Below are 27,372 nucleotides of genomic sequence, written 5' to 3'. Positions count from 1 at the left end.
AACTCTACAATACATTCGTGGTACCATAAACAAATGGCAAAAAATATGAACTGGAAAACTTAGCTAGTATGCAGCAATACCAGGATCCTGGAATCATGACCCGAGCCGAAGGCAGAGGCTTTAACCCACTGAGCCACCCAGGCACCCCGGGATAGTGTAATTTTGTTAGAACATGATACTCTGTTGCCATTAGTAAAGAGATTATCATAATAAAAATTCAAATGGGGCAGCTGAGGCTCAACAGATTATACTAAAAGCAGAAAAATGATTCACAATAACAAAAATGCTACCATTTGTCCCTAAAAATGGCACCTAGTGTTGTACAATCTGAAATGCATGAAGAAACATTTAATTTAGTAGACTTTTATCAAAGAAAATCTGTAGGTTGGTTCGGTTTTGCAATTTACTCATTTTCATTTGTTCACTTAGCAAATAACTATCAAGTGTATTTTAGCTACTGTCACTCTGATGTAGAATACAGACATTCAAAAAACACAATCCTTGCCCTCCAGGAGTTTGTTATTATCATTGTCATTTTTATTATCTACTCCATTTTTACTACTTTATTTTAATTATTTAGTTTATTCCGTGCTTACTATGTGCCAGAGCCCCTTCGTGTTTATAATTCTCATTGTTAGGTTTTTATTCGTATTTAATATGTAAGTCAATAGTATGCAGACTGAGTAGTAAGTTTGCCAGGTAAATAAGCAGAAGAACCATGTTTAACAGGAGGAACGTCCATCAAGATTACATGTTTTGCAGAGGGAACAGCAGTGCAGACGCTCAGATGTATGAGTGAACTTTGGAGCACTTATGAGCAGTTCAGTTTTGCTGGTGCAAAAAGTGTGCTATGGGAATGGTTGGAATGAGTGAATACTTAGCTAAGGCAAGCTAATGAAAGTTTTTCAGTACCATAGAAAGGTGTAGATCTTACCATGTAGACCTTGGGAAATTTATCAGGTTGAATGCTTTAAGCTGCAAATAACAGGTGACTTATAATAGTGACTAAAACAGGGCCACCTGGATGGCTTAGTCAGTTACACGTTGACTCTTAGTTTTAGCTCAGGTCACAGTCTCATGGGTCATGAGATCAAGCCCCACATCCCACAGGGCTCCATGCTCAGCATGGAGTCTGCTTGACGATTCTCTTCCTCTGCCATTCCTCCCATTTGTGCACTCTCTCTTGCATGCGTTCACTCTCTGTCAAATAAACAAATCTAAAAAAAGCAAACCTAACCAAACAGTGACTAAAACGGTCAGAACCAGAATTCTTTTGATGGTTCAGTGATGTCTCCAGGATGCCAGTTGTCTCTTTTTAGCTTTTAGGTTGGCATTATTTTATATGTCCTTTCCTGATTGGCTAATTAGCAACAATATCCAGTGACTGGAAGGACTGTTTTTCTTTATATGTTTCTTTTCTTTTTTTTTTTAAGATTTTTTTTATTTATTTGACAGAGAGAGACAGACAGAGAGGGAATACAAGCAGGGGGAAGTCGCAGAGGGAGAAGCAGGCCTCTTTCTGAGCAGGGAGCCTGATGTGGGGCTGGATCCCAGGACCCTGAAATCATGACCCGAGCTGAAGGCTGACACTTAACAACTGAACCACCCAGGCTCCGCTATATGTTTCTTAAAATAGGAAGAAAACTCCGAGGCTTGCAGCAACTTTCCTCTAACATCTTATAAGCTAGGTTATATCACATGCTTGTTCCTAAACCAGCCACTGGTAAACCAGGTACAGTGATTAGCTTAGAATAATCTTTTTTTCTTTTGAAGCTACGGTATGGCGGCTTCGTGTTTGGGACAATAAATATCCAAATAAAGTTGTGGTTTTCCAGCAAGAATGAAGACTATGGCATGGTTATTGGGGAGGGAGCGAGCAGTACTTGATGGAGCAGTACTTCACTGGAGAATGTGAAGCAGAAGGGTAACAAGATTAGATTTGAATTAGGGTCTTCTGGTTGTGGCACAAAATAGTGATCACCAAGATTTTTCTCTAAAGGGCCAGATAGTGAATATTTTAGGCCCTGTGGTTTTTCAACTACAACTACCACTATAGTGTGAAAGCAGCTGTAGCAACACGTAGGTGAATAGCAAGAGCCAACCATCTGGTTCTGTAAATAAAGTTTTATGGGGGCACAGGCACATGACTGGTCTGACTTGGCCTGTGGCCATAGTTTGGTCAACCCTCATGTGGAGGATAGATTGGAAAAAAACCATGTAAAGAGACTGGAAGATAAAGGACGCTTATATTTCCTTAGTCTAGTATCAGTCCATTATGAAATGTTCACTCCTCTATACTCAAAAAGTCAGGAGGCTCAATTTATTCAATTTACAATGTTGTTCTTTTCTAGGCCTTATATCTTTCTCATTTTTTAAAAATTTAAAACTTTTCAAAAGATTTTATTTATTTGAGAGAGAGCACAAGTGGGGCAGAGGGGCAGAGGGAGAGGGAGAAGCAGACTCCCCATTGAGCAGGGAGCCTGGAATGGGACTTGATCCCAGGACCCTGAGACCGTGACTTGAGGGGAAGGCAGATGCTTAACTGAGTCACCAAGGTGCTGCCTTTCCCATTTGTTTTGCTTAAAAACTTTTTATTCATTTAATAAATAGCAATACTAGTTGGTGGGGTTATTTTTTTTCCCCTTCTGGAAGTCCTCAATTAAGAGCTCATGTTTGTGTAGGGCAGTGGCAGGGGAAATATAAAGCAATGATAGAAAAGAAGTATAGTTAATACAGTTTCATGATTATTGAATGTAGAAAGAGGAGAGAGGGGGATGCCTGGGTGGCTCAGTCATTAAGTAGCTGCCTTCAGCTCAGGTCATGATCCCAAGGTCCTGGGATGAAGCCCCACATTGGGGTCCCTGTTCCATGGGAAACTTGCTTCTCCCTCTCCCACTCCCCCTGCTTGTGTTCCCCCTCTCGCTGTCTCTCTGTCAAATAAAATCTTAAAAAAGGGGAGGGGGAAGAAGAAATCGTAGAAGAGTCATATCTTTCCAGGTTGTGCACTAACATTTAAACTTGCCCATGAAAAATGAGTAGGACTTTATCGGAGTGCAGTGGGAATAGGGAAGACCAGGGATTTTCTGTATATGTTGAATTTGATGGACTATCCATGTAGAATATTTTTAGTAACTGGATAATTGAATACTAGGAGTTTCTAGCTGGAGACAGAGCCTCAAGTTTGTAGGTGCTGATTTGAAATAAATTGATTAGAATTATTAGGCTAAGTCATAGCTTGGACAAAGATTGAGCTTGTCCATGATGGAAAACATATAGAAATAGACGAAGGCCAGTGAACAAAGCCTGGCAATACCAGTATATAAAGTGTGGATGGAGGTGTAAGACTTGGTAGAGAAGACTGGGAAGTGGCTGGGGAAACTTAGGAGAGGAATTAGAGGAAATGTTGTTGAAAAATTTGAAAAAAAATATTTCATGGAGTATTAATTGTATCAAAATCACTAAAAAAAGTTGGATTTAACTTTTAAAAGTTCTTTGGTGGTAACCTTTTCAAAAGAACCATTTTTGAGTTGTAAGGTCTGTTATTTATGTGACTGGACTATTCTGTGTTCAAATATGGAAAAATAACACAACAAGTGTTATTTTTTCTAACTGCAGTATCTACCTGGACAGGGTCAAGGGGATATGGTCTGGCCTGGTGAGTAGACTGGCCAACATTTTTCCATAATTGTCAAAACCTAGGGGTCAAGTGTGAGGAAAAGTGTTCTCTTTCTTACCTGTTTTGTGTAGAGATACTTGAGCTTTTCTTCAAGTCCCTGATACACTCTCGTGGATGAATACTAGGACAAAAATCTGGAAGCAATAGGCAGGAAGCCGCTGTCAGGCCCTATCTCTGAAATGGAATCACGATGCAGCTGTCTTTTGACAGTTTTAAATTTGATCAGAAATACTTTATACAGACCTGCAGTTTGGGAGAAACTGACCTCTGTTAAGTATTTTATTGCAGAAAACTAGTATAATATCAAGGAGGAAATATAAGGTGATATGCTGAATATACCAGTTGTCACTTGCTAGGGATTCTGTGTCAGTAAAAAACGTCAGTACTGGACTATTTTTGTTAGTGCTGTCTCTCTCCATCCTCTTTAATTTGCCTTCCTCTTATATCTTTACTTTTACTGCTTCTTTCTGAATTTCATCTGTAAAGAAAGCACTAAGGAAAACTGTCTTGGAATCTATCACTATTGGAACACATTTCTACTATATGTATATTTCCTCCTAAGGTAACAGGCTACCCCATCTAAAATGTATTTCATATTTTGTTGTTTCTTGTGCTTAACTTCTTTGTACCTGTACCACAGTGACAGAGTTAGTGATGATGTTTAGCCAAGATTGAAAGCATTTTCTGGATTATCGGAAATTTTTACCTGATAACAGTTTTAATGTGACATGCTTTTGTACTTTTTCAGAAATTGGTAAACTATGGCTTAACAAGAATATGTGGCCAAATAGATTGACAAGTTTTTAACCATCTATGTATAAAAGATAACTCACTTTGTTTTCCCCCAAATGAATTCTGTTGATCTCTAACGATCAAATCCACTATTTTCAGGCTGGAGTGGATAACTCATCCTACATTTCGAATGTAGTATTTCTGAGTTTTTGAGCAGATTGTCAACAACTGCCTTTAATAGGTGAACTGTTTCTAATTCTATAAGAAATTAATAAAATGAGTGGAAACAAAAAACCTCTAGAACCAATAGTGTGTTATTATACTGTGTATGATATATTTTTCTATAAATTTTTATATATTTTATATATATATAATATATATATATTTTTTCTATAATTATCCCTTATTGATTCATAACTACAATAGAAGTGAATTAAGCCCTATTTAGTTGCAGAAAATGTATGTGACCTTTTAGTTTTTTTATAGGAACTTTTATACTGTAGGACATATTGGTAATCAGCAGAATTCTCTTTTTTTCCCCAATTAAAATACGATTGTTGCTTGTTTCACATTATTTTCTGACATTATTTCATCTATTCCTTTTATGCCTTTATTCAAATGGATATAGAAATACAGTAGTCCCCCAGGCAAATTCTAAGAAAAACAGATTCAAGGAAAGGTATTCTGTGAAATAACCTTCTAACTGTAATCGTGTCTTAAAACATCAACCTTAATCATAAAAATTGCATATGATGCATTGGTATTAGAGGCTCCCAAAATGACACCCAGGTTTGGTTATTCACTGGAGGAACTCGCACGTCTCAATATATTTGTACGCATGCCTGCGGTTATTACAGTGAAATGATACAAAGCAAAATCAGCAGAGAAAAGGTGCATGGAGTGAAGTCTAGAGGAAGCCAAGTGCAGGCTTCTAAGAATCCTCGGCCTATGGGTGTGCTTAATTCCTCCAGCATTAAATCACGACAACTCGTGTGAGATGTCGTCTGCCAATACAAGAATCTTATAGATACTCAGTGCCTTCAGTTTTCTTTAAGTGATAATCATGTAGGCATCTTCTCCCTAGCATATATCAAAATTATGGTTCCCGGAAGGAAATCAAATAGTAAATGCTTGATAAATCACCTGGTTTGTACCAACACTTAACAGTCTCAATGGATACCTTTTGTTTTTTTCCTTCACAGTAAATAGACCTTCTTTTTTACAGCATTTTCAAGTCCATTGCAAAATATCGCAGAAAGTACAGAGAGTTTCCATTTACCGCATGTTCCTCTACACGCGTAGCCTTCTTGTTGTCAACATCCTGAACCACAGTGGTACATTGTTATATTTATATTAGCTCATCTTTATCATCCACAGTCCATAATTTACATCAGGGTTCATTCTTGGTGTTGTACATTCTATGGGTTTTAACAAATGTGTGATGACATGTATCTACCATGTGGTATCACATAGAATAGTTTCACTGCCTTAAAAGTTCTCTGTGCTGTGCCTGTTCCCCTTGTCACAACCCTTGTCTCCTAACTTAAAAAGTTTTACTTTTACCAGAATGTCATATAGTTGCAATCATACAGTGGATATCTTCTCGAATGTTTAAAAAATTAAAATTCCGAGGTAATTGAATATAGTGATTCAAGATAATCTTTGTCCTTTGTTATGTTCATCAGTGTAGGATCTGATGACATATGCCTTACAGACTGAAAAAGTGTGATTTCTACAGATGTTTGTCACATAGTGGGGAAGGTTGAGAACAATGACATCATATCCTGCTACCTAGCACTAATCTTTGGTACCATTCTGGTCTAAGAGGTGGATCCAGATAGACTCTCCAGCAATGAAAGTAGGTCGACTCAAGAGGTTATACTTTATAGAACCAGAATCACTAAAATCACTAAAAGCTTTCATACTTACCTTGCAATTGGAAATAAGGCCAGAGAGAGTCTGTTTGCTATGTTTTGCCATGCTGCAAAGTAGAGTGTCTGTAGACCAAACTTTGTGATGAGGTGTTTCACCCTAAACTTAACAGCCCCTGCTGGAGATCTGGAGAAGTTCTGTTGTGTTACAGCAAAATAATTATAGTCTCTTTTAACTGTACCTCATAGTGAAAGTCCTGAAGAATCCAGAAGAATCCTGACTTTGTCAGTCTATGAGGATGATTCTGCTAATGACACCATTTTCTGTTAGTCTCAAGGGTTTGGTTAAAATTGTGGTCATTATAAACATCCACTTGTAGGTATCAAATTCCAATAAATACCATTCTTTTCTTCCATTTGGTAAATGTAGAGGAGAAAGTAACATTTTTTATCGAGTTTACTGCCTACCAATAGTATAATTAATATTCACTCCAGTGTGGTTGCCAGGTTTGGTCCCGAAGAATACTTTTTAATACAACATCAGTCTCGCAATTTGAATATTCTGTATTTTTCTGTTGTTGATTTAAAATGTACTTTGCTTTTTTCTTTAGTGGCGAATAAGACTTCTGAAGAAGACTCTTTAAGCAGGTAGGATTTTTGTGGATTTTTTTTTTTTAACAAATTCTGTGTTAACAAGGGAATGCAGAGAAAAGCATTTGTTGAGAGTCCTACTGTGTGTTAGGCACTATATTATGTGCTTGACATTTATTATTATATAGTCATTACAATAGCATCACAAAGTAGATGTGCTGTTACAGCCTATTTTTTTATTATTTAGTCAGCTGTGGTTCAGGAACATTGATTAATTGACCTATGATTCTATAGTTAAAGAGTAGCAGACCCAGAAACCGCCACTGCTGCTAACAAGAGCTTGAACACTGTGAATTTTTGGTCTTGGAGGGGGCCATGGTGCCCCCCCATGAGGCCTAAGAAACTAGTCAGTTACTCAGTTTGAAAATTCTTCAAATTTTCAAATGTGATGATGACTTTGTTTCTGCAACCACACCTTTGAATTAGAAGCCCAGAACAATACCAAAAGAGTTAATACTAGAAACAAGAAAACCTAAACTGAAGAATGTCCAGAAAGAAGATATCCCACTACAAGAGAAAACACCTAAAAAAGGATGGCTTTAGGTGACGAACTTTACCAGCGAGACTTAGAAGTGGCGCTAGCTTTATCAGTGAAGGAACTTCCAGGGGTCACCATTGATGTGGGAGAGGCTCGAGATACAAGCACCAAAAAATGTGGCAGCAGCGAAATTGGGATAATGACTAAGGCTCCCCATCTCTCCGATTGCAGTGTAGTCAGTGATGATTTAGATTGAGATAAGCTTACCGAGGGAGATGATGTGTGCGGTGCTCAAGGGAAAAGAAAAGCAGCATCAAAAGCTGTGGTACAGCAGAGGAAGAGTCTTTAGGAAGGCAGTCATGGCGGTAGTGCTGACGACTCTGAACCAACCCCCTGGTGGAGAGTCTGAGGATGAGTCTGATTTTAGGGAGAGTGAAGATGATGATGCAAACTTCACTGTGGGAGAAAATAAAGTGGAAGAAATTAAAAAGAAAGAAGTGAAAGTAAAATCCCCACTTGAAAAAAAGGAGAAGAAACCTCAATCCAAACATGATCCAAAGTCACTTTGGAAGTGACTTCAAGAGACTGTGCTCCAGTTGCCCTGAAATCAGAATCTCAGCCTTCACCAAAAAAGGCTTTATCAGTGAAGAGGCCACTCGGAAACCATTACAAATATGCAAACCTTCAGCTGGAAGCAGAAAACCTAAGTAGATGCCACCAGCGCTGTCTGGAAGTAGCAACAGCAGCAGCAACAGCAGCAGGAGCCCACTGGCAGGGGTGTCTGTTAAGTCTCCAAATCAGAGTCTCTGCTTTGGCTTGTCTAGATTAAAACAAGTGAAACCTTTGCATCCAAATGCTGCTAGTAGCTAAGTGTGGTAGTCAACAAAGGTTTGATTAAGAGAATAAGAGTTTTACAAGTGTGTTTATATTTGAATTGTGTTTCTGTTGAAGAAGTATCATAACATTTCTGCAAAGAAGACATCCAGATGGCCAACAGACACATGAAAAAGTGCTCCATATCACTCGGCATCAGGGAAATACAAATCAAAACCACAATGCGATATCACCTCACACCAGTCAGAATGGCTAAAATAAACAAGTCAGGAAATGATAGATGCTGGCGAGGATGCGGAGAAAGGGGAACACTCCTACACTGTTGGTGGGAATGCAAGCTGGTGCAGCCACTCTGGAAAACAGCATGGAGGTTCCTCAAAATGTTGAAAATAGAACTGCCCTATGACCCAGCAATTGCACTATTGGGTATTTACCCTAAAGATACAAACGTAGTGATCCAAAGGGGCACGTTCACCCGAATGTTTATAGCAGCAATGTCCACAATAGCCAAACTATGGAAAGAACCTAGATGTCCATCAACAGATGAATGGATCAAGAAGAAGTGGTATATATACACAATGGAATACTATGCAGCCATCAAAAGAAATGAAATCTTGCCATTTGCGACAACATGGATGGAACTAGAGCGTATCATGCTTAGCGAAATAAGTCAAGCAGAGAAAGACAACTATCATATGATCTCGCTGATATGAGGAAGTGGTGATGCAACATGGGGGCTTAAGTGGGTAGGAGAAGAATCAATGAAACAAGATGGGATTGGGAGGGAGACAAACCATAAGTGACTCTTAATCTCACAAAACAAACTGAGGGTTGCTGGGGGGGGGGGTTGTAGAAGGGGGTAGGATTATGGACATTGGGGAGGGTATGTGCTTTGGTGAGTGCTGTGAAGTGTGTAAACCTGGTGATTCACAGACCTGTACCCCTGGGGATAAAAATATATGTTTATAAAAATAAAAAATTAAAAAAAATTAAAAAAATTAAAAAATAAAAAAGCAAACAAACAAAAAAGAAGTATCATAATATAAACAAATCATTTAATGTTAAAAAAAAAAAAGAGTAGTAGACCCACGAATTGACTGTCAGCCTGCATGACTCCCACATCAATTCTTTTGTCCCTCAGCAGCACTGAGGTTAAGGAACAGATCCCAGTCAGATCAGCTCAGAAAGTCAGATTTAGTTATGTGTTTGCTGATTTAGAGTTTTCCTAAGAAACCAGGTTAGTCCAAGCATTTGTTCTATTATATTTGACAACTAGTGATAACTAGGGGTAATTAGTGCAGTGGCAACTAGTCTCTTGTTTTTACTGTCCAAGATTTTAGAATGGCTCTCATTACCTATGGCCATAGTACATAGCTTTTACATAAGCATGACCTAATCAGGCAAGTTCTTAGATAAAGAGATGTCTGCTCTCCTTGAGATGAATGCTTTTTCCAGAAGTGATGGATATGTAATCTAGGTGTAGGCCATGATACGTTAATTAATTTTATCATCTATTTAGAGGATATTTCTAAATGATTCCTGTTTACTGACTTCCCCGTCTAGTTTTCCCTTTAGACTAGTCCCTTGACCAGTTCCTTGAAGCCTTTTCTTTTTTTGTAGATTTTTTTCCTTTTCTCTCTTGACTTTTCTATAATCTTTTCTTGTATTTTTCTTTTTTCTTTCTTCTCTGCTTTTCTTGGTGTTTCTTTTATTCCATTAATTTTTTCCCTTTCTGCCAGCTAAGTATTCTCTGTTTTTCTGTAGACAAAATCAAAAGCACATAGAATTTCATGATTTTAGGGCATCTTAGAGATGAATTAATCAAAATACCCTCTGGTTCTACAACCTGTGTTTAACATCCTCACCAAGTGATTATTTAAATGGAGAATTTGAAATGCAGAAGAGACTAAAGTGACTTACTTGGATATGATAAGTGACAGAAATGATATTTACATTCAGGTTTTTTCCTTTTTTCCTCATCTTAATAGGTGAATGTTTTAATAATAGAAAGATGGGGAGTGGGTCTAGTGAACACAGTGAAGGTGCGTAAGGAAGGAATTGGCAGGAGAGGTCGAGTTTCAAGAATAATGACACTGGGTTGGATGGGAATAAGAGTTTTAGAAAAGATGTCAGAATATTTGGGCTTATAAGTTAGATCAAGATGGCTTACAGAAATGAGGGACACACACACACAGAAAGGAATGAAGGATATGGGATATTGGGAGTTTAGAAAAGCACATTAAAATAGAGGGTTCAAGAGAGTCATGAGCAGTTTTTTTGTTGGTTGGTTGAATTGAATGAACTAGCATACTTCAGGTTTTCTGTTGAGAGGTATTAAAATCATTTGAGCCACAGGGAAGGCTTTTTACAGCATATAGGAATGCTGTACTACTACTACTTCCAGCCCAATCTTGGATTAGATCCTCTCGAGTAATGGGGGAATGGAGATTCTGAAGCACACAGATATATGGCCCAAGGTAGGGGTCTCCTCACTCCACCTCTTTTTCTAATACTCTGATGTCCTTCCCATGTACTTGTACAGTTTGGTGGGCTAAGACTGGCTGTCAAATCAGTAACAGAGCTTCATTTGGGTAGTTGGTAACATGTCTACATTGCGATGATTACAAGGATGACTTTCAGTTTAGCAGGAAATGGCTTCTACTCTTGATCATTTGATGCTGTGCTTGTTGTGGGAATCTGCTTTCATAGGCTAAAGATTTAAAAGTTTGGAGGGTACCACTGAGCCCTGCACTTGTTGTAGGGCTATGCTGTACTTGTATCCCTGTGACTTACTGTAACTGGAATCCTGAACCTTCCATTCCCCTTTACCCATTTTGTCCATCTTCCCACCCCATTCTCTTCTGGTGATACAGAATTCTCTGTATTTCTGGGTCTGTTTCTGTTTATTTTTGCTTTTACTGCTCTTGCCTCAGGAGCAGTAAAAGCAAAGCAAACTGTGGGGACTACATCAAAATCAAAAGCTTTTACACAGTGAAGGGATCAGTCCACACAATGAAAAGGCAACCTATGGAATAGGAGCAGATATTTGCCAATGACATAGCCAATAAAGGGTTAGTATACAAATAAAAAGAACTGATAGAACTCAGCACCAAAAACACAACCCAATTTAAAAATTATCAGAAGACATGAACAGACATTTTTCCAAAGAAAACACACAATGACCAACAGGCACCTAAGAAGATTCTCAGCATCACTCAGCATCAGGGAAATGGAAATCAAAACTACAACGAGATAGCACTGCCTACCTGTCAGAATGGCTAAAATAAAAAACATAAATAACAATGTTGGCATGCATGTGGAGAAAAAGGTATCCCCTTGGATTATCGGTGCGAATGCAAACTAATGCAGCCACTGTGGAAACAGTATGGCGTTTCCTCCAAAAGGTAAAAACTGAACTACCCTACAATCCAGTAATCACACTATTGGGTATTTATGCCCCAAAATAGGAAAATACCAATTTGAATGGATACATGTACCCCTATGGTTACTACAGCATTAGTTATAATAGTCAGCCTGAGTGTCCATTGAGAGATGAATGGATAAAGAAGTGGCACATATATATACAATGGAATATTCAGCCATAGAAAAGAATGAAGTTTTGCCATTTCAGTGAAATAGAGGGAACTAGAGAGTATTGTGCTAAGTGGAGTTAAGTCAGAGAAAGACAAATACCATATGATTTTACTCATATGTGGAATTTAAGAAACAATAGAAATGAGCAAAGAAAAATAAAACAACAAAAAGCGAGAGACAGACAACGAAGAAACTGACTCTTAACCATAGTGAACAAGTTGATGGTTACCAGAGGGGAGATGGGTAGGGCAACAGGTGAAATAGGAGCTAAGGGTTAAGGAATGCACTTGTCGTGCTGAGCGCTGGGTGATGGAATTACCAAATCATTATATTGTATACATGAAACTAATACAGCACTGTGTGATACTGGAATTAAAATAAAAACTTAATAACAAAAACAGAGGCTAAAGTTCAATTACATCAAGAAACTTTATTCAATAAATAAATAGATGACCTTTCACTTGATTTTTCTTTTTCATTAACTTGTTTTTGTTGTATATTTTTGCTCTAAAGTATTTCTGTTAAACCTGGTGATGATAATGCTTCATGGCCTACATCAGATGATGAAGACTTAAGTTTCAATATGAAGGTAATATACTCTCTTGTGAAATTAATTTTTCTGCTCTGAATTTAGTTTTGTGTATTATTTTCTCTTAAAACTTAGCAGTGGCCTGCCTATCATCATTTTATGTTTGAAGTGGAAAGTTGGTCAGGACAAACCACTTTATAGAAATATGACAAGTTGAATTTTTTTTAACTCTGTTAAATATCAAAGTTAGAAAAAATGGGCTGGAAATATATAATGACAGGAAAATTATATTGGGAAAAGCTTTCCCATGATGGAGGAAATATGACATTTGGTCAAGGATAAGGATTCTTACTGTGAGTTTTAAATTATCTTATCATGACTTTTCTTTCTTTTCCTTTCTCTTTTTCTCTTTATCTCTCTTTCTCTTTTCTTCTAACATGACTTTTATAATACTCATTCCTAAATGAATCTTTAGTGGACCCAGTTATTTATTACAGATAGTTTTTTCTTGGACATTTTTTATTTTGGTAGCATACAGTTTTATGAAAGGTTTTTTTTTTTTTTTTTTTTTTTTTTTTGCTATTTCTTTCCCTTGTTCTACATTTAGACCAAAATAAGATTGGAAATTGTGGAAATTTAGAAATTTAAATTCTACTTAACACATTCTACTGTGTTTTCAAAATAATTCCATAAAGAGTTTAGTTAAAACTCTTTATCTAAGTGAAGAATACACGTTTTGCCTAAAAAAATAATTAACACTAGAAGCAGAGGCTTTTCATACCCATATGGTAAAATGTCTAATTTCAGAAATCTTTTATATTACAGTTTTTCAAAAATATCTACTCATAATCTTTGTATCAGATTCTAAGATTCAAACTTTTAGTCACTTTATATTTATTTAAATATTCATGATAAAGCTCCTGCATCATGGGACACCTGGGTGGCTCAGTTGGTTAAGCAGCTGCTTTCAGCTCAGGTCATGATCCCAGCGTCCTGGGATCGAGTCCCACATCGGGCTCCTTGCTCTGCAGGGAGCCTGCTTCTCCCTCTGACTCTGCCTGCCACGCTGTCTTCCTGTGCTCGCTCTCGCCCTCTCTCTCTCTCTGACAAATAAATAAATAAAATCTTTAAAATAAAATAAAATAAAATAAAAAGCTCCTGCATCATTATAAGCTATTGGATTTTAGGAAACATAATTGTGCATCTCCTGGAACACCTAGAGTAAAAGCTTGCTTGAAGAATTAATTTTAATATTTTTTGAATGTGAATTAATGAGCAGACAGATGGAATTCTGTATAATGGAATGTTATATAAATAATGTAATGTGCATAATATGTCATAATTAAATATAAAAAATTTTTCAAATACATAATTTAAAAATTTATATTCCCTCTTCATGTTTAGGATTTATAAGTGCAAATGAATTATGTTGGGGAAATAAATGAGAAAGAAGGTTACAATCTATTTTTTACTATTCTTTAATTGTGAGCTTAGAATTTTAGATAGAGAGTCTTTTTTCTCCTGTATTTTTTTTTTCCTGCTTTGTTGAAGATTATTTGACCATAGAGTCGAGGGTCCATATATGGACTCTATTCTGTTCCACTGGTCTATGTGTCTCTTTTTGTGCCAGTTCCATGTGTTCATCATCATTAGACATCAGAGAGATTCAAAGCAAAAACACATTGAGATACCACCTTCCACCAGTTAGAATGGCCAAAATCAAGAAGACAGTAAACAACAAGTGTTGGAGAAGATGTGGAGAAAGGGGAAACTTCTTACAGTGTTGGTGGGAATGCAAGTTGGTGCAGCCACATTGGAAAACTGTGCTACCCGATGACCCTGCAGTTGCACTGCTGGATATTTACCCCAAAGATACAGATGTAGTGAACAGAAGGGCCATCTGTACCCCAATGTTCATAGCAGCAATGGCCACAGTCGCCAAACTGTGGAAAGAACCAAGATGCCCTTCAACGGTTGAATGGATAAAGAAGATGTGGTCCATATACAAGATGGAGTATTATGCCTCCATCAGAAAGGATGTGTACCCAACTTTTGTATGAACATGGATGGGACTAGAGGAGATTATTCTGCATGAAATAAATCAAGCAGAGAGAGTCAATTATCATATGGTTTCACTTACTTGTGGAGCATAAGAACTAACATGGAGGACATAGAGAGATGGAGAGGAGAAGGGAGTTGAGAGAAATTGGAAGGGGAGAAGAACCATGAGAGACTATGGACTCTGAAAAACAATTGGAGGGTTTTGTAGGGGCTGGCATGGGAGGTTGGTTGAGCTTGGTGGTGGGTTTTAAAGAGGGCACGTATTGCATGGAGCACTGGGTGTGGTGCATAAACAATGAATTTTGGAACACACGCATCTCTCATAATCCTAACCCCAGGAGAAAATGTAGGCTAGTAAATGGCAGAACTGAGATTTGAATCTACATTTGAATGATTCCAAAACCCATGTTCTTTGTGTAATGGTGCTCATTTGACAATGGTGAATATTATAATTATTTTACCAAATGTGTTATTTGTAATCCTTAATACTATTAATTTCTTTTCTAGAACACCTCAAAACCAAACTTAAGAAAATTAATGAATGCTTCTCAGCTTTTCAAGAAATGTAAGCTGTTTGAAGACTTGTTATGCACTGATTTTTGTCCATTCTTGTGTTAGTAACTTGAAATTACAGATATTTTCATATACTCTTTATTTTGTTTTTTTACTAAGTGGAAATAGAACTTGGCCTTCTATCACCAGGAGATAAAACTTTATCTGAGCATGATAATTCTGAAAACAAATGTGAAGATACAGTTGGTGTTTTTTCCAAACCATCTGCTGACATCTGTGACTCTTCTCCTCCTGCTTTGCCATCGCCTGATTCTATTCTAAAACCTCCTTTCACATCGTTAGGCCTTGGTCTTACAAAGGTAAGTTGTTTCATTTTAAACTTTTTCCCCGTTCATATTTTATCGTCTTGATCCTTCTAATGAAAAGAATCTTAGGAAGAAAGGGAAGTCCTCAAGATCATAAGAGAAAGCAGTGTCATACTGGAAGAGAGGTAATTGGATTGAGATTTATAAAGTCTGGTGGGAGTGAACAGTTCTTAGGTATGCCATTATGGGAGGAAAGAATTACAGAGCAACTGGAAAGAACAGCTATAGATGGAATATGAAGATGAGGGAGGAGGTGAAGGGAAAGAATTCATTTAAGAAGGGCTATATGACTGTAAAGCTTGCAGAGTTGAGAGAGATTATTATAAAAACACAATAGCAGTTGTGGGGCTACGGGACAGCAGATACTCTACATTATAAAATATGGTAGAAATTATTTTAAGTGCGAATTAAGAAAACGGAGTCAGGTAATTAAAAAAAATGCTCACTCATCTGAATGATTACAGCTTATTTCTATGAAGAAGTGGAAGAAAATTTTATTCTTTTAAGTTGATAAAGTGTGATATTGTATATGTAATTTAGCAAAACCTGTGTTTATAGATAATGCAAAGTGAAATCTGTTTTAGGCCTTAATCAGACTTATTATAAATTTTGAATTTTGGCCATTATCCTTTTTTTAAAAATTTTTTCAATTTATTTATTTTCAGAAAAACAGTATTCATTATTTTTTTTACCAACCCAGTGCTCTATGCAATCCGTGCCCTCTATAATACCCACCACCTGGTACCCCAACCTCCCAGACCCCCCTGCCACTTTAATCCCTCAGATTGTTTTTCAGAGTCCATAGTCTCTCATGATTCACCTCCCCTTCCAATTTACCCCAACTCCCTTCTCCTCTCTAACACTCCTTGTCCTCCATGATATTTGTTATGCTCCACAAATAAGTGAAACCATATGATAATTGACTCTCTCTGCTTGATTTATTTCACTCAGCATAATCTCTTCCAGTCCTGTCCATGTTGCTACAAAAGTCGGGTATTCATCCTTTCTGATGGAGGCATAATACTCCATAATGTATATGGACCACAACTTCCTTATCCATTCATCCGTTGAAGGGCATCTTGGATTTTATTTATTTTTCTGTGTGTGTGAGAGAGAGTACAAGAGCAGGGGGAGGGGAAGTGGAGAAGCAGACTCCCTACTGAGTAGGGAGCCTGATGAAGGACTTGATCCCATGAGCCTGGGATCATGACCTTCATGAGCTGAGGGCAGATGCTTAACCAACTGAGCCAACCAGGTGCTCTTTCTTGTGGCTTCTAATTTATGTACTGTGTGGTGTAATCTTGGAAAGTTTTAGATCTTTTTGAGAATAAAGAGAGGAGAGAAGTAAACACCTTACGTAGTCTTTTCATTACTCAAAACTGAAATTTATGACTATGTAAGTGAGGTTCTTAATCTTTATCCATTAAATGAAATAAATTTTAAGGTGCAACACTCTTAAAGAAAAAATATAATTTTTTAAAGATTTTATTTATTTATTTGACAGACAGAGATCACAAGTAGGCAGAGAGGCAGGCAGAGAGAGTAGCGGGGGGAAGCAGGCTCCCTGCTCAGCAGAGAGCCTGAAGTGGGGCTCAATCCCAGGACCCTGGGATCATGAGCTTAGTTGAAGGCATAGGCTTTAACCCACTAAGCCACCCAGGTGCCCCTAACATCTTGTTTTTTGATTCTGATTTATTTTTAATTGTATCTGCAATAGACACATGCACACAGATCAAATGAATAAACTAACAATTTATAGTTTTTTTCCTAATATGAACTAGTTGTCATTATAGAATCATAAGGAAGCAAAGGTTGCTAACAGAGTATACAGAATTATTTCTGGAAGATGATTTTTACTTTTTCAAATATCTCCAACAGTGGATACATTTTATATTATCAGGAAACGTTAGTATTCATAGCTATTAGTTTTGGGGGGTTCTTTTTAAATTTAAAAAATTTTAAGTAATCTCTATACCCAGCATGGAGATCAAGAGTCACACTCTCTTCCCACTGATCCAGCCAGGAGCTCCATAGTTGTTAAATTTATCATGTGAATTCTTTCATATCTGAAATCCAGAAATGCTGGTGATTTTTTTTTTTTTATTTATTTATGTCCCTTTCTTCTTTCCTCATGTGAATATTGGGTCCTGCTTGATAATGACACATGTATTTGGAGACTTTAAAACCTTCAACTTGGATGATCATAATTATTATTATTTGTTAAAGATTTTATTTATTTATTTGACAGATGGAGATCACAGAGAAGCAGGCAGAGAGAGAGAGAGGAAGGGAACCATGCTCCCTGCCGAGCAGAGAGCCCGATGCGGGGCTCTATCCCAGGACCTTGAGACCATGACCTGAGCCAAAGGCAGAGGCTTAACCCACTGAAACACCCAGGCGCCCCGATCATGATTTTTTTTAATATTAGATTCTTTCTCTGGTCATTACCTACTGGTGAAATATGCTGTTCACAGTGGAATAAGAAAATGATGTGAATTTTAAAATAGAGTTTTATATTTTTCTCATATATCATAGTAGTACTTAAAAATGCCTCAGAATTTTAAAATCCTATTATTTCTTTTATATAATAGAATTCTTTTAAGATTAATTTTCAAAAATGAGTATTCCTACAAAATCTTGGTGTTTTGCAGTTAAATCTTTATTAATCTTTTTAATAAAATTTTATTTATTTATTTGACAGACAGAGATCACAAGTAGGCAGAGAGGCAGGCAGAGAGAGAGTGGAGGCAGGCTCTCTGCTGAGCAGAGAGCCCAATGCGAGGCTCGATCCCAGAACCCTGGGATCGTGACCTGAGCTGAAGGCAGAGGCTCAACCCACTGAGCTACCCAGGCACCCGATATTTATCTTTTTAACATCATGAGTAAAGTCATTTTTCCTACTCCAAATGTATTTGTCTAGAAATTTCTTCATAAGTCTTCTGGGTGCTTCAGGATGTCTGGGTGGCTCAGTTAGTTAAGCATCTATCTTTGGTTCAAGTTTTGATCCCAGGGTGCTGGGATTGAGTCCTGCATTGGGCTTCTTGTTCAGCGGGTAGCCTGCTTCTCTCCCTGCCTGCCCCTCCCTCTACTTGTACTCCCTGTCTCCAACAAACAAATAAATAAAATCTTTAAAAAAAAAAAAGGCTCTGGGGTGCTTCAAATTTGGTATGTCCCAGATTGAAGACATTGTTTCTGATGCTTTCTTCTTCCCTGGCTTTCTGTAATTTGCTCTGTCATTTGTTTTCCCCTTCCTAGTAGATAGCACCACTGAAACACTGAAGTAGGAAAAATCCTGGACTCCAAACTTCCCTGAAATTACTACATCCAGGGACACTTCGGTGGCTTGCTCGGTTAAGCATCTGACTGTTGGTGTTGCTCTGGTCATGATCTCAGGGTCCTGGTATGAAGCCCCTGGTCGGCCCCCATACTGAGTAGGGAGTCTACTTGAGGTTTCTCTGTGTTTCTCTTCCTCTGCCCCTCCACCTGCATGCACACCCTCTCCTTCTAAATATAAATAAATTAAATCTTTTAGAAAAAAACATCACATCTCTACCTTTGAATCCAATAATACATTATATGTTAATTAATTGAATTTAAATTAGAAAAAGGGGCACCTGGGTGGCTTAGTCAGTTAAGCATCTGCCTTCAGCTCAGGTCAGGATCTCAGGGCTCTGGGCTTGAGTCCCTCATTGGGCTCCTTGCTCAGCGAGGAGTCTGCTTCTCTCTCTGCCTGCTTCTCTTCCTGCTTGTGCTCTCTCTCTCTGACAAATAAATATAAAACCTTTAAAAAATATTAAAAAGCAAAAAAAGAAAAAATCACCACATTCAGTCACTCTCTCCATGCACTATTTTGTATCTGCTTCCCATTTTTCATATCTTAATATAATTCCCTCTCTCTCTGTCCTATAATTTGAAATCCTCTTCTGGCTTGGGTTCCTTTTTTTTTAATTCAAAGATTTTATTTATTTACTTGACAGACAGATCACAAGTAGGCAGAGCGAAGAAGAGAAAGCAGGCTCCTCGCTGAGCAGAAAGCCTGATGCAGGGTTCGATCACCCGCATCAGGGATCATGACCTGATGATCCCTGAGCCAAAGGCAGAGGCTTTAACCCACTGAGCCACCCAAGTGCCCCTTGGGTTCCTTTATGTTCATCTCTACATTGCTATGAGAGTGACCTTTCTAGAATATATTTGTGGTGATGTAACTCCTCTGCTTCTTTAGTGGATGCCCATTACCTGAAGGAGAAAGTTTATATTCCAGCATCACACTTGCCTTTTTTGTTTCAGTCCTGGTTTTCCAATTCTGTCTCTCTATCCCACTCCCAAAAATTGTGTTCCAGTTTTGCCACCTTCTGTAGCTATAGTCACTTACTGTGTTATTCCATACGTCATCCTTTTGCTCATTCTACCTTTTCTAGAATGCCCTTCACACTGTCTTTGTGTAGTCTCTCTCTCCAGATACAGCCCTACCTTTGCAGCATTTCCTGAGCTTCCCATATACAACTGTTTTCCCCTTTGTGCCTTCACTGTGCTTTATTCACTTCACCTGTAGAACTAGTAAATGATACTCTTCTGTTCTCGTTTTTGTCCATCTCTACCCCTACTAGGATACATGACAGTCTCTTTTATTTATATTTCCAGCTTCTCCCAGGATAGTGCCTATGACTTGATGGACGCATTTGTCTTTCTGAGTGAGTGGGTGAGCACGTGAATTGATATGATGTTTTCTGAAGTCGGGCTTTTGTTTTGTATTGTTTTTATAGGAAGGAGAGGAGCGGCCAGGGATTGGAACAAAGGACGATGGTATCACTGAAAGTGTTCCACAAGCACAAACAATTAATGACTGTTTGACTTCTGCTGACAGGGCAGGTAAAAATGATAGACATGGTAAGTTAGTGAACATCTCCACATTTTTTTCTAGGCCTAAATGCTAGTATAAGAAATATCACAGTATGTAGATCCAGTTATGTTCCCCCATTTCATTAAGATATTTTTCTTTTTCTTTTTGCTGTCTTTCTTTTTAAGTATACCAGCTTTTGGTTCCTGAAAATTCTTCAACCCTCTGAAAATCTTTACTGCTTTTACTTTTATTTTATTGAAGTATTCATGAAGGGGGCATAGGCTTGTATATACGTTTAAAATTCATAATACACGTTCTCATTAATGTATCTGTGACTGTATTTTATAGTTATGCTGTCAGCATTAGGATTTGCAGAACAAAATGAAGAATCACCTTGGGATTCTGAGGTACCGTTTTATTATTATTTTAAAATAAAAGCAAGGAGTGATTTTCAAACGTAAAAGGGATGCTTAGACTTTACACTCTCATCTCTGCATTTGCCTATAAAAACTATTTCCTTATACTTTTTACCTGTAATTGATAAAATATTTCTGTGCTAAATATAATAATCCAGCAAATATAGTTCTATTAATTTACAAACTTAACCTAATGAAAACTGTGTAGTAGTAGTATTGCAGAAAACGGAGGCTTAGACATGATTAGGAATTAGTTTGTGTTTTGAAATTAAGTTATCTAAATAACCAAAGAATTACTCCAGGCCAGCTTATGGCCAGATATATGATTCTGTGGTGTATATGGATGTGCAAAACTCCTAATGAGATCTAGAAAGAGTTTAGATTTTAGTTTTTCACAAGTTGGAATTTGAAAAGATGATACCTGGGACTTGAAAGTGTATCTATCTATCTGTCTGTCTATCTATCTATCTGTATGTATGTATATGCATATGTGTGTATCTATGTAGTTGAGAGAGAGAGTTAGTGAGTGGGAGGGAGAGGGAGAATCTGAAGCAGACTCCAGTCTGAGCACAGAGCTCAACTGAACCATGGGGGGCCCCTGAAACTATTATATTTGGATTGTTAAGTAGATTTACAAGGAGCATTGTGATTATAATAAAAATTATAGTAATATAATGGTATTAGTGGTATTATTACCACTGGTTTAGTGGTGTTTTATTTATTTTTTAAAAGATTTTATTTATTTATTTGAGAGAGAGAGAGAGAAAGGGAGCATGAGTGGGGGAGGGGCAGAGGGCAAGGGAGAAGCAGGCTCTCCACTCCCCATTTCTGGGGCTCTATCCCAGAAATGCCTAGGCATCCCTGGTTTAGTGGTGCTTTCAATAGGTAAAAACTATTTCAGATAGTTAAAATAGTATGCCTTGAGTATCTTTGTGGCAGCCTTACTTACAGAAACGTAAGTGTAAGGTAACGATGACCTTTTCTAAGGTGACAGACTATGGAGGGAGCTTAAAAGGGCCTGATCTCTTAGGACAGGTAGGTGCTATACAGTACGGCAAGCACTGTGTTTGAAGTCAAAAGATACAGTGGCATCCAGATTCTGTCACTTGGTAGCTGTGGGATCCCAGAAAAACTTGTTTAACCTGTTTGAATGTCACAGACCTCATTCATAAAAATGGTTCTAATACCTACCTCTCAGGTATGTGTAATGAACAAGTATGGAAACACTTTGTAAACTGTTAAGGGCACTATAGAAACATGAGACAAAAATGATCACAGCAGTATTAGTGATTTACTAAATATCGAGGACCCTTTTTTGAAATGTGAAGATTTCTGAAGGGCAATAAAATAAATAGCAGTAGTGTTAAGAAAAGAAGGGGAAAGTTAGAATGGGCAGGTGGATTTCTAATTTGGGCTATGTTAAATTTCAGTGACATTGTGTTAGGTATACAGTTGACCCTTGAACAAGATGGGTTTGAATTGTTTGTCCACTTACACTCAGATTTTTTTGATACAGTACAGTACTGTTAATGTATTTTCCTCTTCCTTATGATTTTCTTCATAACCTCTTCTTTAGTTTATATTGTAGGAGTACAGTATATAATATATAGGACATACAAAATGTGTTCATTGACTTTACGTTATTGATAAGGTCAGCATTAGGTTATAATTTACTCTGACCTTCCGTGCTTAGTTTACAGAGTCAATATTCAAATGAGGATTAAGAAGTAGATGAGATCTACAGATCTAATGATCTCTACTCTAGAGATCTAAGGTCTTCTATTTAAATATTTTGGTTTTTAATATACACTTTTGCTATTTTTAAGTCTAATTGCTTTTGAAGTAGGAAGTTCAATAGGAGATGAGTAAAGTTTTGGGGGAATCCAAAGTTATATGTGAAGTTTGGACTGCACGGCTATCAATGCCCTTAACCCTTGCATTGTGCTAGGGTCGATACCTAGTATAGTGACTTGGTACTTGAGACCTCCTCAGTGAGCTTGTTGTTGTTACTTTTAGAGAAAAAGAAAGAGAGAGCATGTGAGAGGGGTGAGGAGGGGCAGAAGAAGAGAAACAGAAAGATTCCCAAGTAGGCTTTGTGCACATGATGGCGCCCAACATGGGGCTTAATCTCCCAACCCAGAGATCATGAACTGAACTGAAATCAACAGTCAGTTGCTTAACTGACTGAGCCATATAGGTGACTCCTCAGTGAGATTATTTTAGGTGTTTTGAACTTAAATATATTTGTTATTGAATACCAGCTATATACCAGGCTGTACAAGTTGAGGGGTTAGGCTGTAGTGGTTGATGCAGAAAAATGAAGAATAACAACCCACTGTAAGTCACTGTTAGTGGTTCATATAAGAAAATAGGAATGTTAGGTTAGGGAACAGTGGGGGAGTTTGCAGTTAGAATGGGGATGAGAATACAAGCAGAATTTTGTTGGTCAGAAACAATCTCTCTGAGTGTGGCAAGAGCTGTCAAGTAAAGGATGAGAAGGACCAGTTGTGTGAAGGTCTTGGAGACCTTCTAGACATTCTAGACAGACAGAACCGTGGATCACACCTGTTCATCATTTCACTCTAATGTCTTGGAATGACCAGGAAGCAGGAAGATCCACCCCATTGTCATAACCATTGGTATTATTGTTGTTTGTAGAAAAGAAAATGGGTATACTAAAATAAGTGCCTGGTACCTTTTAGGTAATTAATAAATAAATGTTCTTATTATTCCCTTATGAAAGCTTATTATACTTTTTGGAGAGTTTCATACCTATATCTAAAACTTTTTACTATTATTTAAACATAATTTCATGAAAAGTTTTTCTTCCTACTTTGGCATTGCATTTAACCATTATCCTGTCAATAAAGTTTCCAAGCCTTTGTTTATACAAATGAAGCAGCAGTTACCACACTGTATTCTTTATACTCAACATGATCTACTCCAAGGTTTCTTATGTCAGGTGTCCTATTTTTACATGGAAAAAGGTTCTGCTGTTCGGAACAGCTTAAATTTGTAGCAAATATACTTACTAAAGAATTTATTTAAATACATATTTTTAATATCCTTTAATTTGGTGGGGAATGCAAAGGAGAGTTAGGTGTTTTGTTAGTTCCTGTGGAAATGTACATATAAGTCAGTGTTCTGTCCAAGAAAATATTTACTCTAGCATTTGATGCTCAGTTTACAGCCGGTGGCCAAATGAAGATTAAACATTATATTTAATTTAGAAAGCATATATGAGTTTTTAAAATGTTTTGGTTTTCAGTATATGCTTTTCTTATTTGTGAGTCTGATTACTATGAAAGTAGGAAGTTCAGATATTTTCTTAGAAAAGGATTAGGAAATCTTTATGCAACTCATTTTTGTTGTTCATTTTAACAGAGTAATTCTGAGAGTCTCCCAGAGACATACCTTGATCATTTATCTGGGCATGCAGATCAGAAAGGGGAAAGTACATTAAATGAGCAAGTAGAAGGTAAGACTTGTATTTTATTAAAAAGTCATTTGATAAAATATTGGTGTAAAATGGGAGCACTGACATATTTCAATATCCAAAGAAAATCATCTATTGAATTAGAGATAAAGAGAAAGATTGAAAAGGTGATAAGTTGAAGTCTTATCAGGTGTCAGTGTCGGTAACACATGAAATTGAGGGTGCCACAAAGGAGCTTACTTAGTGGTTCCATGTCAAGGTACTCTAAGACCAAAGGAACGCCAGGAAATAAGTGGAAAGGATAAAAAGGGTGACTGACGAGAAAGTCAAGAATACGGGGAGTAAATGAAGGACAATAAGCAGCTGTCAGAGTGGAAGGTGGTAAAGTAGAACAATTCTTTATTTTTTATTTTCTTTTTAAAATTTTTTTTATTTTTTATTAACATATAATATGTTCTTAGCTACAGGGGTACAGGTCTGTGAATCTCCAGGTTTACACACTGCACAGCATTGGTCAAAGCACATATTCTCCCCAATGTCCATAACCCCACCAAAATAATTCTTTTAAATGAGGAGCAGACTATTTGAAATGCAGGAATAATATCAGGTGAGCTTCCAGTACCAAAACCTGTCAGAGTAGGATACCGAAATTTTCCTGCTCTTACTGCTTTCCTCATGGTTGGGAAGACATTCAGGACTGCCCTAGTTGATGATGCAGAGCGATGTTCTAGTCACCAATAAGTGTGTGTATCTTAATGGCATAAAAATGGTGGTACTTCATAAATAGTATCATTGAGTGCAAAGTAAGAGTATTGGAAGGAAGAAGGGAGGAGGGTCAGTTCGGGGGAAATCAAGGAAACTTTAGCCATGATAAGAAGTCCATTAGAAAGCTTACGACTTTTAAGACATTTCCAGTTTCGAAGAATTGATAGTGATGCACATAAGGCTTGCTTCTAGAAGGTGAAGTTAAGGTAAAGGAATGTGGTAGCAGATACAGTATGGACTAGAATTTCTCCAACTTTAGTAATCAGAGACCTTGCTAAAAATGCAGATTGTGAGCAGCAGGTCTGGGATTCTGCATTCTGACCTCTCAGGTGATGCCAGTGTCTGTGGTCCCTGTGTCATGTGCTCTGTAGCAAGGGGTTTCTGCAGAAAAGTCTGGAAGGGCCAGTGGATAGTTCAAGACACCATGGGATCAAGGAAAAGCATTATTTTGTTTTTATTTGTGAGCATGTTTTTAGCTAGGGGGGAGCAAGGAGATGCAGAAAGAGAGGTAATAGATGTGAGATACTAGTGCTGAATAAAGAGGAAAGAAGTGGTGAAGATAAACCCTAGTAAAATGGGTGTAAAAGCAGAACAATCAAGACCATAGATCCAGAAATAACTCTGTTTTAAAGATTTATTTTAGGGAGAGAGAATGAGAGAGACAGTGAGTGATTAGGGGGACGGGCAAAGGGAGAGGGAGAGAGATGCCTCAAACAGGTTCACTTCTGAGACTAGAGCCCGATGCGGGGCTCAATCCCAAGATGGTGCCATCATGACTTGAGCCAAAATCAACAGCTGGATGACCAATTCGCTGCTCCACCCAGGCGCCCCCTGAATTACTTTACTTAATGGCTTATAAAACAGTGGTACTTCCTAAGTAGTATCATTGAGTACAAAGAGAATTGGAAGGAGAAAGAGAGCAGGGTCAGTTCGTGGGGATCAGGGAAGCTTAGAAAGTTAATGACTTTTAATACATTTCCACTTTTGAAGAATTGATAGTGACGAACATGAGGCTTGCTCTAGAAGTTGAAGTTAAGGTAACAGAATGTGGCAGTGACTCAGTATGGGCCAGAATTTCTCCAATTTTACTGAATCCTCGGAGACCTTATTAAAAATGCACATGGTGAGGGGCGCGTGTGTGGCTCAGTGGCTTAATCCTCTGCCTTGAGCTCAGGTCATAATCTCAGGATCCTGGGATTGAGCCCCACATCTGGCTCTCTGCTCCACAGGGAGCCTGCTTCCACCTCTCTCTCTGCCTGCCTTTCTGACTACTTGAGATCTCTGTCTGTCAAAGAAATAAATAAAATCTTTCAAAAAATAATGAACAGTATGACCACAGGTCTGGGATCCTGCATTCGGACCTGTCAGGTGATGCGAATGCCAGTGGTCCTTGGGCCATGTGCTGCATCGCACGGGTGTAGACTACCACCTACAGACACCTGGAAAGGCCCTGGATACTTCAAAGCACCACAGGATGAAGGAAATCATTATTTTCTTTTTATTTGTAAGCATGTTTTCAGCTTGAGAGGAGCAAGGGGATGTAGAAGGAGTTGTCATAAATGTAAAATATCAGTGCTAAATAAGGAGGAGAGAAATGGTGGAAGTAATCCATAATAAAAGGGGTGTAAAAGCAGAAAAATCAATACCATAGTTCCAGCAGTAACTCTGTTGTAAGGATTTCTGTATTTATTCTATGGAGAGAGAATGAGAAAGGCAGAGAGTGATCAGGGGAGGGGCAATGAGAAGGGTAGGGATTCCTCAAGGAGACTGGCTTCCAAGCCTGGAGGCAGATGTGCGACTCTATCCAGGGACCTTTCGATCATGATGGGAGCTGAAATCAAGAGCCGGATGTGCAATCTGAGGCTCGATTCACGTGTCCTCAGAAACTACTTTTTTTTTCTTTTTTTCAGAAATTATTTTTGAGGAAGGGGACAGTGATGGGAAAAGGGAAAAAGAAAGGCACGTTAGCTGAGAAGTTTTGGAGTTGAGCAGGAAACTCCAGAGAATTCACTTGTGATGGCCTCAGGGTATTTGCACTAGAACAGATTTAATCACAGCAGCACCACAAAGAATACTGAAAGCAGATGGAGTGCTAGACATGGGGTAAATCATAGCCACATATTCATCCTCCTCAGGTCTATTGGACATCAAAGATAGAGGTTATGTTGGTATTTATTATTCATTGCGATTTGGAAGCTATGGCTTTTTTTCTGTAAAGATATTTAATTTTTTGATAGGATAGCTGTTTCCAAAAAACCTTGAAAGACTGATATGATCTACCAAACCAAACTCCTTTTGGAAACTATAGAATTACAGGATTATTCCCTAAATGTTAAAATTTTTATTATCAGTAAGTGTGACACTAATTCTGAAATACCTATTTTTTAAATTTTAATAAATAGAATATTTTTTAAGAAAAGAATTAGGAGAAAATAATTTCTTTTAGGCTTTTTTTAGCATTCACTTGAGAGTGGGTGGCAGGATTATATTTAGATGTTTGTGCCCAGCTGGGAATACTAGGTAGAGGTCTAAAGATTGCTTATTGAAAATAAAGTTTCTTAGCCTTATATTTATAGCTTTAAATTTACAAGTATTGGTCAAATTATATTCA

General features: G+C 37.7%; 1 protein-coding gene and 1 pseudogene across 2 annotated transcripts in view; both read left to right on the top strand.

Annotated features, from left to right (window-relative positions):
* LOC309857877 (ankyrin repeat domain-containing protein 26-like) overlaps positions 1 to 24,423 on the top strand; it is a 37,377-nt gene extending 12,954 nt beyond the window's left edge. The window contains exons 7-13 of the mRNA XM_082750607.1: positions 6,891 to 6,927; positions 12,350 to 12,425; positions 14,934 to 14,991; positions 15,099 to 15,298; positions 20,068 to 20,191; positions 20,493 to 20,551; positions 23,945 to 24,423. Coding sequence (XP_082606733.1) covers positions 6,891 to 6,927; positions 12,350 to 12,425; positions 14,934 to 14,991; positions 15,099 to 15,298; positions 20,068 to 20,191; positions 20,493 to 20,551; positions 23,945 to 24,175 — 785 coding nt within the window. The 3' untranslated portion in view covers positions 24,176 to 24,423. The remainder of the gene's footprint in view (positions 1 to 6,890; positions 6,928 to 12,349; positions 12,426 to 14,933; positions 14,992 to 15,098; positions 15,299 to 20,067; positions 20,192 to 20,492; positions 20,552 to 23,944) is intronic.
* Positions 6,980 to 8,364, top strand: LOC309857878 (RAD51-associated protein 1 pseudogene; annotated as a pseudogene). Its single transcript has 2 exons — positions 6,980 to 7,004; positions 7,271 to 8,364. The product of its transcript is annotated as an RAD51-associated protein 1 pseudogene (transcript).
* Positions 24,424 to 27,372: the final 2,949 nt, after the last annotated feature.

The sequence above is a fragment of the Mustela nivalis genome (assembly GCF_964662115.1).
Source record: "Mustela nivalis genome assembly, contig: HAP1_SCAFFOLD_1506, whole genome shotgun sequence".
NCBI lineage: Eukaryota > Metazoa > Chordata > Mammalia > Carnivora > Mustelidae > Mustela > Mustela nivalis.
Note: the sequence above shows the minus strand (reverse complement) of the source record. Positions and strands in the feature narration are given on the sequence as shown.